Source organism: Pavona decussata, unplaced genomic scaffold, assembly GCF_977016875.1.
Source record: "Pavona decussata unplaced genomic scaffold, jaPavDecu1.1 SCAFFOLD_26, whole genome shotgun sequence".
Lineage (NCBI taxonomy): Eukaryota > Metazoa > Cnidaria > Anthozoa > Scleractinia > Agariciidae > Pavona > Pavona decussata.
The window spans coordinates 1877501-1895263 of record NW_028145449.1 but is presented as its reverse complement, the minus strand read 5'-3'; the positions used below and the strand labels follow the sequence as shown (position 1 = coordinate 1895263).

Genomic DNA, 17763 nt, shown 5'->3' with positions numbered 1-17763 from the left:
AAACTTAACGTATGTAACGATCTTTTGTTGAACTTCTGCAAACACAGGCCACCACATGGAAACGATGCCGATGCTATCCAGAAGTGGAACACAATCGTGCAGAGATTTGCAGAATGCAGATTAGGTGTCATGTCGGTGCGTAGTCTACTCAAGGAAATCAACGGTCCAACCTGCTATGAGGAGAATGCTGAAAAAATGAAGGAGGCGGATCCGCATGCGGTGTTTCCTACATCTATCTACCGTGTCTGTGACGGGTACATTCTGGCCAAGCCAGATGCATCCGTAATTGAAGGCATCGTGAGTCTGACTCTGACCACAACCATCAAAATTGTCAACAACGTGCTGAACCCTGCCAATCTTGAGCTGAAAAATGTCTACCAACCCCTGGGGAGGTAGGTGAAGTTTTGTTCATGGTGCTTACCGAAGTATCCGAGTTTGTTTAACAAGGCCTGGGGCTGAGAGCGAGAGCGTTTTCCCCATCGGCTCAACAGGTGACGTCACATTTGACGGCGTGCTAAGGACGATGGGGACGAAGATGGAAAGCTTTGTATAAACGACTCACAAATGAAAAATATTGCGAGAGTTGCCTGTCTATTCCTTTCCTGCTCACAATGCTAACCTTATTAACCAACCCGAATACGCTATGGTAATTGTTTTTCTCTGTCGGAACTGAAACATTGACGAATTTAAGGTCGAATATTTTCTATAAGAACGTGCTAACGAAGTACCCAAACGTTAAATTTTCTCAAGACCACTAAATTTTCTTAATTATTATTTATTTATTTTTGTTGTTGGTGATTTTTTTAGCTGTTTAGCTGTGTTTAGCTATTTCTTGTTATGTATTGCTCTTGTTGATCGTGATGTTTTTTTTTAATTAGTGTAAACGGCGTTAGCTTACGCGATGAGCACTTTTTTTATCTCTTAGAGCAAATGTTGAAACAAAATATTGTTTAAATGAAAAAGTTTACTTAAAATGAGAAGAAGTCATTTACCGCAAAAATATGTTCCTTTTTCATGCAATGTCAAAACATCTTTAAATAACAGACAATGTCATTTCTCTTTGCAGATGCGTGGCTGTGATTGATGACAAAGTGGAGAAATTCTACGGTGACGCCATTCAAGACTACTTCGACCAACACCGAATCGAGCTGAATAAACTGGTGTTCTCTGGCGATGAAGTCGACAAGGACATTTCCACAGTGAAAAACATCCTGGTATCCTTGAAGAAACTTGGCGTCGCCAGAAACGAGCCAATACTAGTTGTTGGCGGAGGGGTGATAACTGATGTCGCTGGTTTTGCCACGGCTTTGTACCACCGCGAGACGCCTTACATAATGCTCTGCACGAGCATCGTGGCTGGAATAGACGCCGGACCTTCCCCGCGTACCTGCTGCGACGGATTTGGGTACAAGAACCTGTACGGAGCCTACCATCCGCCCATCCTAACACTCACCGACAGGTCTTTCTTCCGTACGTTGAAATATGGGTGTCTGCGACATGGCATCGCTGAAATCATAAAAATGGCCGTTGTTAAGGATGAGGAGCTGTTTAGTTTGCTGGAGAAGGCGTCTTCAGATCTAGTGAGGACCAGATTTGGCACTGAGATGGAAGAGTATGATGGCGATCACGAGGCTTTTGGAGCTCTGTGCGACTTTGTCGTTGGAAAAGCTCTTGAATTGTAAGTACATTCCAACCACAGTAAACTTACACAACAAGTTGGACAGAATAAAACAAATACATGCAAGTGACGTCGAGCGAGGGGAAAGTGTGTGGTTAAGTAAGGATTGGTTTTGATTTGTCTCCTAGTTGGTGGAGAAAGTAGCGCGAGTTTTTGATCACGCAGCTGACAGCAAAAAAACCTGTTCTGTCACACCAAATAATAATTACTTCTGATCTCCCATGTACAATGTACGTTATTCGTTACATACGTTTTCAGGTTTTTACTAAGCGTTGAAACGATTTACTTTCGGTGTCCTTTCAAACTCAAAGGATGAGTGTAGAAAGGGTTGGTGTGTTTCAATTACTCCACGATTCTAAAGTTTAATCTCAGGTTTGGAGAGAAAAATGTAGCTTATCTTAATCCTCCTCCATTTTTAAGCCTCGTCCATATGGCACATATATAACCCAAGAAACCGTTTAATTTCGATACCCTACAAAAGAATATGCTGTTTGCCGATCCTTAGATCGAACGAAAGAAATCAGCTGTAATTTTACCGTGGCAAAGAGCTTGAATTTTTTAACATCAGTTTAACCTCTGTTTCGGTGTTTGAATTGTATGAGTATTGCAATTGACGGGGAAATTAATGAGGGCGAAACAATGAGCAATGAGACAATCATGTAGTGAGCGGACAAACTTTAACTGTGAGATTGTAACAATTCTTGTGTTCAAAGCAGCGAAGTAAAGAGAAAGATTCTTGATTAGAAGATCAAAATAAAATATTTCATCACCATCATCATCATCATCATCATTTATTTATTTGCCTTACTAAAAAAAATGAAGAAATGATAGAATTTACAATAATGGCGAGGAGACTTTAAGAAACCACCAGGCTTATAAGAGAGGCCACCTCGGCTGTCATTAATAAATATAAAATATGGTGCTGCGTTATAATGTGGCTTAATGGTCAATTCACGATTTTGTAGATAAAAAACGTACTGCAACATTTCTTGATGATGAAAAAACTAGATGAAGAAGTAATTGATATTGGAAGAAAGTGTCAGATTTTGGGACCTTGGTAAAGAACTGTAAATTGCTTAACATTTGTTCTACAAGAGTGCGATCGATAGTGGTTGGCTGTTCTGGTGTCATAAATATGAACTTGGCTACTTGTTAAAAATAAATTCAGAAACATTGGAGGTAATAATTGATTTTGATAATAAAACATAAATTTGGCTATTTGAAATGAATTAACTTGGAAAATGTTTTAAGATACCCAATTTAGCAAAAAGGGGAGCAGATTAGTTGGATTGTTCTTGCAACAATGTGACACGAAATTAAAGACAATTAGCATTATTTGGTTTTTATCTTCTTCCTCGTTTGTTCAACTAGCTTAGAATGTACACAGGACCTATTGCAGCCCTTTGAAATTGACGGGTTTTTTTTTTTCATATTTGCACACTTTATTTGTACAAAAACACCTTTACAGTACCTTAACAAAGAAAAGGAACAAACATAAAAAATTGCCTTTCACTTAAAAACATGACAGACACGATAAGTTAGAGCAAAAAATATAACTACTTACATCAATATTGCTTACAACAAGAAAACAAAAAACAAAATATAAAACAGGAGACTATACAATAAAATGCAAGGGAGTATCTAATTATATTGAGTATTTCCGTTCAACTAATGCTGAAACAACGGGAAAGCTATGGAAAGCTCTAATTTCTGGGTTATTTTTATCTTGGCTTTTAATAATTAAAGGGATGGTTTTATATTAAGATTTCGGCATTGAAAGATTACTTGCTTACAAAGGATGACAATATGATTTATTAAAAGGAACTCTTTCCTAAAAACTACAAACGTTTTATTAGTAGCGCTAGCGCTTAAATTATGAAGGTTGGTAAAAATTCTTTTAAGCCATTCTTTTGCTGAAAGCCAAAATTGAAATTGACGGTGAATAATTTTACAGGTATGTGAGGGCAGAGTATGGTAACTTATGGGAAACTCATCAATGCCGACCACACGCCTATGGCCACACGTGGAGCCCTGGGTACGAGCTTCCTTCCGGCATGCTTCATGGTCACGCTGTAGCGACAGGGATGGGTCTTGGCGCTTATCTTTCCTTCTGTGAAGGCTGGACTACGGGACATGATTTGGAGCGCATCTTGAAGCTGCTGAGTGATCTGGAATTATCGCTGTGGCACCCCATCATGGAAGACACGCACAGAATCTACAATGCTCAAAAGAAAATTGTTGAGAAGCGCGGAGGGAACCTCGTAGCCCCTGTTCCTAAGGGCATCGGAAAGTGCGCCTATATAAACCACCTGCCGTATGAGCTCCTGGTCAAGCGTCTCGATGAGTACCATTGTATCTGCGAAGGATACCCAAGAGGGGGCCTAGGAGTGGAGGTCCACTGTAGGGATGTCGGACTGAAAGACCCAGCAACGGAAGGCATCGTGAATAAGGATGTCCTAAAGACCCAGAATGGCTACGAGAATGGCTACCATGGCGACGAAAGCCAGGGCAAAATGGAGATTCATGTGAGCAATGGCCACCTTGAGATCTTCCAGGAAATAGAAGATAACCAAAGGAAGATCACTAAGAGCTTGCCTTCTCAAGTGGCTCTCGAGAGAGTTGGTGACACGTCGAGTCCCCCGTGCTTCGAGCCCAACGAGCTTTGCTATCCAGGTAAAGTGATTGAATGCAATGCTAGCAGTAAACGTACAGATCAAACCGGCATTAAAATGGCGGTGTTGACGTAGAAATTTTAAGAGTAAACTTTAAGTCTAATTAATAAGGCAATATTTCCGAGCCAATTTTTGCGCAAGCGTTGTAAATTACGATTATCCGTTGCGCGAATTACTACCTCTGCAATACATTTTCTTACCGTGAGTTACACTGTAAACAGTGAGGCTAGTTACAAGACCATAAAAATTTGTTACACGTAGAGAATAAAAACGCGCAGCAAACGCTCGCAAGTGTGACGCAACATTTCTTGCAAAGAGCTGCTTTTAATCCAAAGTTGTTCATTTTATTGCCCTACAGAAGTCTAAGGCCGCTTTCCAAACCAAACGCTTTCAGAACCAGTTCAATCATTTCTCAAACGGAATGCACCAATTTGAACGACTGTATAATTATATGCCTCTTTTTTCAATTGCTTCAAGATGGCGCACACTATTCTCGGAATCGGTGCCAGTTTGAGAATTTGAAGAATCAGTCCTTTAAATTGGTACACTCCATTTACGGTCTGACAAATGCAAAGCGGTTACATGAGCTGATTTAAGGATGAGAGTCGTGTTATGACTAACAGAAGGCATGTTAAAGTTACGAACAACTTGCAAATGTTTGGCTGGTCGGGCAACAGGAAACGAAATAATGTATAGGTCTCTCTTTAATGAGAAAGATTACTAATTTATCCGTTTATGGTGAAGGTGTGGAAGATTACGCTGCCAAAATGACACAAGTCAGTAGTGGAGATATCCAGAAGATTGCGCGTGTTACACAGGAAGGACAGATGTTCACACCTCGCATTGCGGGGCAGCTGGAAGCGCAGTTTTTAAAGATGATGGTGCAGCTCTCCAAATCCGATCGTGTCCTTGACGTGGGTACATTTACAGGCTTGTCAGCTATGGCCCTTGCTGAAGGTTTACCAGAAAAGGGTGAAGTGGTCACTATTAAATTTGACCCCAAAATCGCCACAGTTGCTGATCGCCTTTTCCGTAGTTCCTCACAAGCTCAGAAGTTGACCCTTAAGGTACGTTGCTGTAAAAGATAAATTGGTAAATAGGAAATTTCAAAATTAACTTGAAAAAGTTTCCTCATTAAAGATTGTCATTATTATTTAGAATGTGTGCTGGTTGCCATTTACATTCTCACTGAGGCTTAATCAGATTTTTTTTCCTTTATCCGTGTTTCCACCTCGGGCGCCACGCATTCGTCCTGGTGTTGATCATGTTCTTGGACATACATCCATCTACCTGTCGATACGTTCACTTTCATGCCTACTCTGGGACCTTGAGTCGCCCCAAATCACCTAAAGTCGCTTTACATCACTTTATTTTCTTAAAGAGCTTTGGTTAAAGGGAACCTCTGCTCCGAAAACAAATGGACGTTAAATTGTTGGAAATAGTGTCTAAATTCTAATTCTTAGCCTGAAGAAGTAGAAATAACATTCAAGTGTGCTTAAAATTAGATATGATAGTCGCCTATTTTCGCTTTTAAATTTCCCGGGCGTGGCCATCTCATGACGTCATTGCGTTACCGCTTTTGTTAGTAAACAGAAGTTCTTTTGTGTGAAACAATAGAGAACAATAGCGGCTACGCAATGACGTCATGAAATCCAAGATGGCCGCGCCCAGGAAATTTAAAAGCGAAAATCATATCTAATTATAAGCACACTTGAATTTCATTTCTACTCCTAAGAATTTAGACACTATTTCCAACAATTAACCATCCATTTGTTTTCGGATCACAGGTGACTTAAGTTCCTAGAGTAGGCCTACAGCCCAACACATAACGAAATCCTCTGTGCACGCATGCATCCTTCTATGGATGGACAAGGAAGGTTATTGCTAACAAAACCATATTATTTTTGACGTTTCCATGTATTAAATTATTATTATCAATCATTTGTTTTTATTCTTATTAATCTTCAGATTGGAGACACAGTGAGCATCATGCGCGACCTAAAAAACGCGGGTGAGAAGTTCGATATTGTGTTCTTGGACGCATCCAAGGATCAATACATCTCGTACTACAAACTTGCCAAGGAGATGCTCACACCTTCGGGATTCATCATGGCGGACAACTCGTTAGGTGCACTACTGTACGAAGCAGGAGACTCGAGAAAGCAGGCCCTACATGACTTCAACCAGCTGGTGAAGAACGACACTACAGTGGAACAACTGGTGTTGCCTCTCAGGGACGGCTTGTCTATTATAAGACCAAAGGCATTTTAATAAAGCAATTTCTGTCTTTCCATGTTTTTTTCCCCATGTTTTGTTTATTCAGTTGAGAAAAGAGTAGCCGTGATCATGTAAACGTTTCGATATTTCGAATTACGCATAGTGCTGGGAAGGACTGTTTTATAGTTACATATGTTAAACAACAAAAATACGAACAATGTAGAAACTCGCACTTGGATTATTTTATCATTGGTTTTCTTCGGTTTATCTATTGTTCGGTGTTGGGAAGTTATATAATATATGCTTTATTTACGGGAATATTCGAATCAAAGGGATAAAAATATTAAAAAGTTCAATGGTTTATCCTTCTATTTATGTTTTAGTGTAATGCTGATCTACCTCTGATCAAATGTTGTTTTCTCCCGGCATAGATTCGGTATAAGCAGGTGTTCTGTTTTGGATTGTTTCCCAGGAAATTGATCCTTCTACCAAATATGTTTAAAATTGGTTTTTCCTCAATAACAATACATTGTTTACATGGGATCAATTTGCAATTCTTCGTATCTGACCTTAAGTTAGTCTTTTTCTTGCATTTGCCTAGAAATGGCCACCCTTCTTGCTTTTTATCGTTTTTTAGAAAAGATATTTAGTGTTTCTCACCTCTTTTAAACAAGCTCTCAAAACATACTTTTTAAGATAGCTTTTAATTGATTTATACTTATACATTTTTATGATAGCTTTTAACCGATTTATTTATTTGATCTTATTGCTGTTATGCGCATATGAAAACATTTCTGTTGTATTTGCGCAATATAAGTTTTATATTTATTATATTATATTATTATATTTCTTACCGAATTTATACCAGCCGATATCTTGTTATTTAAGTTAGTTTTTACTGTATTTATCTTAATAAAAATAATCTTTAGATCTTTTCATTTGAAGGTGAGTGTCAATGTCAACCCTTTTTGTTCTGTAACCACGTACTGTATTCTTAATAAGGTAGCTGAAAGTTGTAAACACGTACACTTTAATTTATGGAAATAGGCGTGGACTTGTAGTACCGCCTTTCTTCTTGGAAAGTTGTTGTTTTGCAACAAGAACACTGAACACTGCTTGAAACTACATCCGAGTATGTTACAAACTAATGATTATCAATGTGTAATTTTTATCGATACAAATTTTCAATGTAATTTTTATATTTCTCCCGTTGCTTTATTTTGGTCAGACTTATCGAAGAACCTAGTGAAAATCTTGAGAGAAAGGTACATCTTTCTCAATAAATAACGGAAAGGTACCCATTACCAATTCCAACACTAACCAATCATAGAAGGGCTTACGTAAGCCTATGTTAGTTGTTGACGAGCTCTTGACAGTAGGTTGTCAATCATACTCCAACCAACATAAAAGCAACGCGAGGAGTTCTTCGCTAGAGAATGTTGTAGTGACTGAAGCTGTAAAGTGAACTTTTAAAAATACAGGCAAGCCTTGAACAACAATTGCGTGCGTCTTCTGAGTTCCATCCGCCGGTTTAGTTGAGCTGATCTCCCCTGGTTAGACGAAAGTAGATCTAACACATATAACGGGAACGTAAAATGGCCGTAACGCTGACTCGATCGTCTTCCAAGCTAAAAATTGTTAACCTGAGTCCAGTTGTTCAAAGGCCTATTACCTAGAGTCGACTCCCGATAACTCGAACCTTCAAGGGAAATTGAAAAAGGTTCGAGTTATCGGGAGGTCGAGTTATCGAGGGTAAAATTACATAGAAAATGATCTGAAAGGAAAGGGAAATTGGTTCAAGTTAGCGCGAGGTTCGAGTTGGCGAGGGTTCGAGTTATCGGGAGTCGACTGTAGCTCTCTAATCCCAGATTAAATGTTAATTGAGATTTTCATCCCCTTCATTATAAATGCTTTAAAAGGCTAATTTTAAGTTCTATTCCATTTGTCAGAACTGGTGGGTCCGTTAGTGGACGAGCAACATGGCACAAACACGTGCATATCACTGCTCCGTTTCAACGGTCTTTTTTTTACTCTTACAATTATTTCGCTATTTTCTACTTGGTCCCGGCCTTCTTGGAAGAGAATATAATGATCTTAATGTACTATCGGATTCAGAAACCGAGCAAACGAGACCAGTGTGTGCTGTGTCGTCTATAATGTATTTATGTTGTATTTTTTTGGTTAATGGCAAAATAAACGAATTGAATTGAATTGAATCTCTGCCATCTTGTTCTTGTAAATAGGTGTCATACGAAGTACACCAAGTCAAGATTTCACTACTACAGCAACAGTGTCGCAAGTTTCAACTTTGAACTGCTTCGTCTAAGTGGAGACATTAGCCCTAATCCAGGACCGGAAAGTTGCACCGTTTGTAGAAAAGTGGTGGCTAAAAATCACAGGGTAGTGAGTTGCAGCTCCTGCTCTCAACGAATTCATATCAAGTGCGGTGGAATCTCACCTAAAGAGTACAAGCGATTACAGGCTTCTGGAAACGGTAGTTGGATATGTCCTCCCTGCTTGGACGAGATAAAACAACTACCTTTTGCTGACGTTAGCGAAATTGATACCAGCCACAGTTCTTGTAGTGACACAGAGCAGACTCTGAGTGAGAACGAAGACCACAACAACACTTGGACGAGTTTTGACACTTTAGTTAAAACGCATCGGAGAAACGTCAAGATCGGTCATATCAATGCTAACAGCATAGCCGGCTTTAAATTCCACGAGATCAAAAACTGGCTTATGCGCGGAAGGTTCGACATTTTGGCCATCTCTGAAATTAAGCTGGATAAACGATATCCTGACAGCCAGTTTGCCATTCAGGGTTTCCGTATGTGCCGATCGGATAGAAATATTCATGGCGGTGGGCTTATGATATTCGTACGAAGTGATCTGTGTTTCACTGTGACAAAAGAGCTTGGAGACCAAAATGGTATCGAAACGTCAAACTTCAGGACTGAGCACATCATACTGAAAGTGAAGGTAGCAAAATCCTGGCTCACTGTTATGGCGATTTACAGGCCTCCATCTATTCCAACATCTCAATGGAAATTCGAACTGAGCAGGTTATTTGAAGTTGTTACGACTTTTCCAAACGATGTCATCTGCGTTTGAGACTTCAATAGTAACCTGCTGGATCCTAAGGACAGTGGTCACCGAAAAGATTTACTGGAAGTATACGGTCTCAAAAATTTGATTAAATTACCCACTCGTATAGGCAAGACATCGTCAACTTTACTCGACTTAATTTTAACAAACAACACAAGAAGAATATTTTCATTAGGCGTAGTGGATGCTCATGTCAGCGATCATTCTCTAATATATACTATTCTGAGAACCACAGCTCCGCGATTGCGATCTCGCAAAATACAACTGAGAAGTCTAAAGACTTTTGACCAGGATTTATTTTTACGTGATTTACATAATGTCCCTTTCCACGTTATGTATCGGTCAATTCCAAGCGCGATCATCCCCCCCCCCCCGGGCAACCCCCGGGCATTTGACCCCTGTTCGGCTCCACATAGTGGGGCATTTGACGCGAATAGAAACCCGACCCATCGGGCATTTGACCCGTCGAAAAAATGTTGGTCAGCGGTCGCGTTTAAAAATGATTTGTATTCCATGTAAGCCATTTAATACTACCATAGAGAAGCGTTCCAACAAATATATCTGAGATTGTTTTTGGCATGGCGGGGTTACATATTGCCCTTCGCTTCTCATTTTCAGTGGTATGTCCAAGTTCGCTCAAGCTTCGTTCTCGCTTTGGTTGGCGTTCGAAGCTCGACTTGTTGGCATGTCTAGGTTTCATAACAAAGTGTTTTTTATTATTGTTCTTGTTATCACTGTCTTTTAACAAACCGTTCACAGTTCTACTCGTAATAGAAATATATATTCCTGAAGTGAATGTGCTTTACATTTTTTTTTTGTGATAAAGTTGCATGCTTTTAAATTTACAGGTAAACGTAAACGTAAATGCCCATTGTATTGCAACAAGAGATGATTATCATCCAGTTTATTTAATCAATGCGTAAACTATTTAACAAATCATGCAGTCAAATATTTTGCGAAAAATGGACACGTATTTGCAAACTTCATGTACATTTAATATAAAAGAAAAGCGAGTATCGGTACATATATCGTTCAACTCTCTGTTTGTTGAGTTTCGTATGTGATGTTATGCATTATCTTTAATAATAAATTGTTTTAAATTTGTGAATGTATCAATTTCGTTGATTTTTATATAAATAGAGCTAGCGAATACAAAAAAAAAAACCAACACGATGACTTTTCAGCCCCAACCAGTGGGGCATTTGACCTAGAAATCGGCCCATATAGCGGGGAATTTGATCAGGCATTTTTAAAAAAGTCAAATGCCCGGGGGGGGCATGATCGCTTTTGGAATTGACCCAGACATTATGGAGGTGTTTGACGATATTGACGATAAACAATACGTGTTTGAGTCACTGTATCTTGACATTCTAAACGAGCACGCACAACAAAAGCAAGCACACATAAGGGGCAATCAAATTCCTTTCATGAACGAACAATGGCGTAAAGCCATTCGTCACCGCAACAGACTTTGGAAGAAGTTCACGCATCAGAGGACCGATGCTAATTACGCCGAATATAAGAAACAAAGAAACAAATGCACGTCAATCAGGCGCAAAGCGATTAAAGATCATTTTAAAAACAAGTCAGAGGCCGACAATCCACGTGCATTTTGGGAGGCTTATCGTCCTTTCATGCATTCGAGGTCCAGTAAACAAGCCAATGACATTACACTAATTGAAAATGATGTGGTTATTACAGATAAGAAAGAATTAGCTGAATTGTTCAACAACTATTTTGTTCACATCGTTGATGATGTACAGGACATTAAAGAACATAACTTTGGAAACGAATTCAGTGCACACCCCAGTATTCGAGCAATTGCGTAGGAAAACACAAGAAAGAACGCCATGCATAATTTTAATTTTAAATACACCAATAAGACCCAGGTAGAAAAACTACTATCAAACATCAACGTACGCAAGGCCTGCGGCCACGACACTATAACTCCGCGGCTTCTTAAGGAATCCGCTTCTGCGATATCTGGTCCACTAGCAGAGTTAATGAATGAATCGATCAAACAATGCAAATATCCTTCTCGATGGAAAATGGGGCAGGTTACACCTCTTTTCAAGAAAAATGATGATTTGAGTAAAGAGAATTATCGACCCGTTACTGTTTTACCGGCCCTAAATAATGTTTTTGAGAAACTTCTTGCTTCTCAACTAGACCAGCTCTATTCTGAAACATTGTCTGACTACATCTCAGCTTATAGGAGACACTATGGCTGTGAAACCTCGCTAATGAGGTTAACAGAAGATTGGAAGCGTAGTCTGGATAATAAACAAATTGTTGCAGTGATATCAATGGATTTATCCAAGGCTTTCGACACGATACCGCATGGACTCTTGCTGGCCAAACTTAAGGCCTATGGTGTTAACAGTAGAAGTTGTTCGCTTCTTAAAGATTACTTACACGGTAGGATGCAGCGGGTGAAAGTAGGTGATACAAGTTCTGATTGGCAAGAAGTCAGGCGAGGAGTACCTCAAGGCAGTGTTCTTGGTCCAATGTTTTTTAATATTTTCATAAATGATTTATTCCTACAAATCAAAACTGTACAATTAAATATGTATGCAGATGATGGTCAACTCTACACCGCCGATACGGATCCGGTATCCTTGGAAACGCGTATCTCGCGTGAGGTGAGCTCAGCAAATGCCTGGTACGAAATCAATGGAATGATAGCAAATACCAGCAAACACCAAGGGATGATACTAGGAAAAACTGACCATCTGTTTAATTTCCCAGTAAACGACTCAGTGGAACTTTTCGGCGTTACAATTGATAAAGACCTTACCTTTAAGCAGCATGTGTCCTCTATATGTAAAAAGGTAAACAATCAGTTTAGCGTTATGACAAGGTTTGGCAAACTGATGTCTACTGAAACCATGCTCCGTCTTTATAAGGCATTTATCCTTCCTCACTTTTATTATTGTTCTATGGTGTGGCATTCCTATAGTAAACAAGATTCTGATAAACTGGAACTTTTAAACAAACGTATTCTTCGATTTATTTTCAAGGATTTTAACTCTGAGTACAATAATTTACTTAAAAAGGCAGGAACTGCGAGCCTCAAGGACAAGCGTTTACAAAACATGATTCTTACTATTTTTAAATGTCTTCATTTTTCTGATTATCCAAGATATTTAAAAGATATGTTTCATTTACGCTCTAGCACCTATTTTTTAAGAGGACATAATATACTCTGTTTGCCAAAACCACTGACCACTTCTTATGGTATCAATTCTTTTAGTTACTTGGCAGCAACATCTTGGCATTCTCTTCCTGACCATTACCGCAGTATTTCTGATTTTACTTGTTTTCGACGACTGATATCTACTGGGAACAATAATTTGCTTAAAAGGGCAGGAACTGCAAACCTTTCTACATCATGATAATTTGCAAGTTAGTTGTCTAGGTAGTTAGTTATCTTATTTGTTATATAGAATTAACTTTTTATTATAATTACTTATTAATATAGTTGGCTCGAAGATATTAGCACTTCAGTGCTACACTGTAAATTCGAGGGTAAATAAAGTTTATTGATTGATTGATTGATTGATTGATTGACAGCTGAAGTTGAGTTAACCAATTTGAAGGATTGATTCAGTCGGATTCTTCGAATTCTTCGAAATGGCACATTTTGAGAGTAGTATGCGCCAGGTTGACGGAGTTTAAAAAAAGCTGCGTCGAAAATATCGTTCAAATTGGTGCATTCTGTTTGCGAAATAATTTAACTGGCCGGCCAATACTGACAAATGAAAAGCGTTCTAAGTGAATTTAAAGGGGCACTACCATGGTGATTGCTCTGTGTTTTGGTCAAATGTTTGACAAGGTAACTTTTCTCTAACATCAAGTTGGGCAGTAAGTTACTTCTCCTATGAAGAGGAAACTGGAATCAGTTTATGAAGCGACTTCTCCAAAATACACGGGGAAAACTGGAACATACTGTACATTTTTTTCAAGTTGCAATCCATTTTAATCCTGCCCATCTACAGGCAAAGTTAACTGTGTACCAGGAAGGTTATTGCTAACAAAACCATTATTTTGACGTTTCCATTGATAAAATTGTTTTGTTTTGACCTTTCAAGTAACACTACAAATAGCTGACATTGCAACTTTAAGGGAAAAATCTTTTCCCAAGATCTTTATTGATTAGTATTTTAAACTGGAACAAACGTTTACAGTAACCCAGTGGATTACCTTTACGTGCTTTGAACAACTGCATAGGGACTGATGACCCGAACAGGAGAGACGAACGGTGAACTAAGCATTCTTCTGTTTGCAAACTTACTGTCCCGTCTATCTCTATGTCTTCAGTAGCCCCAAAAACTTGTGAAGCCGCCGTGCACATCGGTAAGACTTTGCACGTTTTGAGGTCTCTTACTTTTTCATATACTGGCTATGACTTGACAAGACCTGTGAGAGCATAGAAAACTATTTTTCACCCAAAAGTTTATTGGGCTTCCATAATAGACCATTTCCGAGTTACTGTAAACCTCATTATGAAAGCGAGGCTAAGTGCAAAGTTTTTGTTATGAAAATCAGTTTTCATTCATATGCAAACAAAACTAATTTTCAGATGAAAAGTTTTACACTTAGCCTCGCTTTCATAGTGAGGTTCACAGTAACTTGGAAATGGCCTAATTTTCATTGGCGAAAATTTTTACGGGTTTTAAAAATATTCCGTGTTTCTTTTGATTTACTTTACAACGCCACGGTATTGGTTAATAAAACTCGTGCCACTTTCTCAACCAATGAGAAGCAAACCCAAAACCAATCGTGCCTTGGTCGCCCGGGTTTTCCCGCGCTTGGCGCCGTTGACACGTATACGTATTTGCTTCGAATTCTGATTGGCTCATTTTGCTGCCTACGTCTGTTGTGATTGGTCCGAATTATTACTTTGGGTTTGGTTTTAAAACACTCAATCGAAAACTACTGTACTATACTTTATGTTATATGTAGCGTTAAACATCTATAAATCCGTTAGTTATTTTTTATCATCAGATTCGGATTAAATTCTCTTAGTTAATCACATGGTTATGTTCAAATAGGTTTCGCTTTTGGTTGTTTTACTATCTCTTTTGATACTTAGTTATCACTAGCCCACTTTCTGACTTACCAGGGTAGCTGCTTTTTTAATTAGTTGCTTTAGTTTAGTTTTTTTTATATCGTTTTATATTAATGACCGTCAGGGATGCTTTTGCCGGTCCCTCATTACTGAAATTATAAATAACGTTGTCTTCAAATAACAACATACGGCTGTTACTCCGTAAATATTATTATAACATTGTGTAGTTAACTGTATTTTATTTTTGTCCCTCGTCAGTGCCATTTATATATCACATTGTTTAGTTAACCGTGGGTTATTTTTCTTAAAAAAACTTAGTGTAATACATTAGGGAGAGCAAAGTTAGGGAGAGTAAAGTTTCGTTAAGCTAGTTAGAAACGAGACCACGATGTAACCGAAAAAGATATTTTTTTATATAAATTTTAATATTTCATTTTTGTCATCTTGTCAGAAGCTGATCTTTCTTGTGTGCCGATCAATTTTAAACGCAATTATCCACCCCGGACGGGTATTTGGACTTTTCAAGATTGGTTTTTCAAATTCCTACTTACACTAACTGGGCTCCAAGGCGTCTCCTGGAGGACAAATTTTCAGCTTCAATCAGTCACCAGTTTATGAAATGACGCATAAAAATGTTAAAAACTCAAGTTTGAACTTTACGGCGTCATTTATCGTCTATTTAATGAATAAATTCTATTTTGCCCAACCTCGTCCCCAGGGTCTTCTCTCTTCCTCTCGAAGAGAGAGGACCCTGGGGACGAGGTTGCATTTTGCCGTGCGTCTGTAATCTGATAACGCACAAATGACGTCAAAACGTGGTAAGAGCAAAGAAGTACGCTACGAGCCGCAGGCCAGTAGCGTGACTGATGTTCTTACCACGTCCTTTGTGCGTGATCAGAGTACAGGCCCACAGAAAAATGAAATCTATTTGTTGAATAGACCGGATAAGACGTCACAAAATCTTAAAAACCTCAAGTTTGAATTTTATGACGACAGTTTATGATCTGATGTAAAGTATATGAAATGATTCATATATGAACTGCGGATGTAGATGAAAGTGAGAAGTGATCATCGCAGTGAATTTTCCAATTTATGCAATTGGAAATTAGAAGCCTGAAAAAAAATTCAGGCTTCAACGGGATTCGAACCCGTGACCTCCTCGTTACCGGTGCGATGCTCTACCAACTGAGCTATGAAGCCACACATTGGAAGCAAGGTCAATTGTGGGTTCAGTTGTGGGTTTACATCATTTCAGGAAAGGTTCCTTCGAACTTTCTCCATCACATATCTTATTCAACAAAAAAAATGTTGTGGTAACAGGTGTAAATTTGGCGATTGAAGTGGAGCATTTGTAATCGATTCACGCTTGAATCGCTTGAATCACAAATCTCTGGAGCATGCGCACTCATTTTGCCGCTGTGTCTCCGCCATATACATTGCCAAACACGCTTGCGCAGACGTTGACCTCCAACAACTCCTATTCTGTTTTCAGAATATTCATTCTTTTGAAGATCCGGGGGGAGTAACCCTGGAGCAAAAAGAGAACGGTGGCCGTAGCGATGAACGACCAAAAACAGGTTAGTGGGGTAAGGCCCCGTTAAAATGGAGAAAAGTTGTCCCGGACAGAAGGGTCACTCGCCTACCCAAGCTACCCTGGGCGAGCCAACTTTTCCTACATTTCCTTACAAAACTTGGCGAACCGTTTACACGAGAAACTAAAAGTTGGCTCGGTTAGAAGGGTGACCCGCCTAGCCGGGTCACTCTTTTCCGATGGCAGCCGGGCCAGCTTTTCTCAGAGCATGCGCGAGCGCTGTTGGCTTGGGCAAAGGGGTCAACTTTTTTTTACTCCTATAAACGCTCGCTGAAGTTGACTTGGTTGGGAGGGTGACCCTCTTTCCCGTGACAACTTTTCTCCATATAAACGGGGCCTTCGTTTCTTAAGAAACCGTGGTGCTGCCCGGTAGGGGAGTAGAAATGAATGTTTGGTTTGTCAACAGGGTTGTTAAGGTATTCTGGCCACTGTAACGAGATTCCGGAGTGCTGACGTCTTAGGCGTTACACCTATACGTCAGAGCAAGTCAAAAACTTAAAGTGACCTTAGTGCTAGCGGTCGCTATAGTGATGCCTGAGTGGACATGTCATTGTCTCGGCTTGCTTTAGTGCATAAATGCGTGCATGCTACATTCTAAGCTGTGAGGCCAGTTTACTCCAAATTATCGTTTTTATGAACTGAGTTGCTAAGGTAATTTACAGCGGTTACTAATAACACGCGACCGACGGCCTTCAAAAGACTGCGATAAAGTTGCGCCGTTTGGTGGACGTCAATCAAAGAAAAGCCGTTGAAATTATTTTCAATTCTGACAAGATTCCAAGGTAACCCGGCAGGAAACTGAGAATTTTACCCCGCTGAGAGAAGGTAAACGTTATTTAAATTGATTTCCGAAGTACAGATCAAGCGAAAATAAAAGGTCGTTTTGAATTAAAAAAATTAATGTTAATGATTTAAAATGTTTAAATGTCTAAACAATTGACTTTGACATTTATTTGCCTTTTTATTCCAATATATTGACAATTAATAGCTTTTTGTATTCTTTAGGTAAACTGGCTTGGAAATCAATTTTCATTAAGTTTACCATGTCAGCAGATCAGAACTGTCAATTTCCTGGTTCGTTGCCTTTAATTGTTGTCACGGAATTCCAAAAAAAATTCAACGGCTTTTCTATGATTGACGTCCACCAAAACGCAATTTTATCGGAGTCTTTTGAAGGCAATAGGTCGTGTGTTATTGGCAACGACTATAAGAGGTTCGATTCAACTGAGTCGAATAAAACCAGATTCCACTCCCTCACCGAAGGACGCAGCACCACGGTTTCTTTAAAAACTAACCCCACTTTATTTCAAAGCTTACAACACAAGTATACTCCCCAGAGTAATGAACGACGACATGAACAACAAGTCTTTAGAGGATGAGGCGTTCGTGGCAGGGGAAATAACATTTTATAGACTGGACAACAACG

At 39.2% G+C, this 17763-nt stretch overlaps 2 protein-coding genes and 1 long non-coding RNA gene across 7 annotated transcripts in view; 2 read left to right on the top strand and 1 right to left on the bottom strand.

Moving 5' to 3' along the window:
• The window catches only part of LOC146485481 (uncharacterized), a 31562-nt gene extending 24777 nt beyond the window's left edge, over positions 1 to 6785 (top strand). For all 5 annotated transcript variants that reach the window (XM_085103441.1, XM_085103440.1, XM_085103439.1 and 2 more), the window contains exons 3-7: positions 48 to 392; positions 1067 to 1678; positions 3633 to 4351; positions 5095 to 5417; positions 6319 to 6785. In XM_085103441.1, coding sequence (XP_084959567.1) covers positions 48 to 392; positions 1067 to 1678; positions 3633 to 4351; positions 5095 to 5417; positions 6319 to 6621 — 2302 coding nt within the window. In that variant the 3' untranslated portion in view covers positions 6622 to 6785. The remainder of the gene's footprint in view (positions 1 to 47; positions 393 to 1066; positions 1679 to 3632; positions 4352 to 5094; positions 5418 to 6318) is intronic.
• A 9359-nt stretch (positions 6786 to 16144) lies between these two features.
• Positions 16145 to 17763, bottom strand: part of LOC146485475 (uncharacterized) — a 100259-nt gene continuing 98640 nt past the window's right edge. The window contains exon 3 of the long non-coding RNA XR_014863419.1: positions 16145 to 16162. This is a non-coding gene — a long non-coding RNA (uncharacterized LOC146485475). The remainder of the gene's footprint in view (positions 16163 to 17763) is intronic.
• Positions 17664 to 17763, top strand: part of LOC146485480 (uncharacterized) — a 25436-nt gene continuing 25336 nt past the window's right edge. The window contains exon 1 of the mRNA XM_085103434.1: positions 17664 to 17763. This exon is cut by the window's right edge and continues 14 nt beyond it. Within this exon, the coding sequence (XP_084959560.1) occupies positions 17679 to 17763 (85 nt within the window). The 5' untranslated portion in view covers positions 17664 to 17678.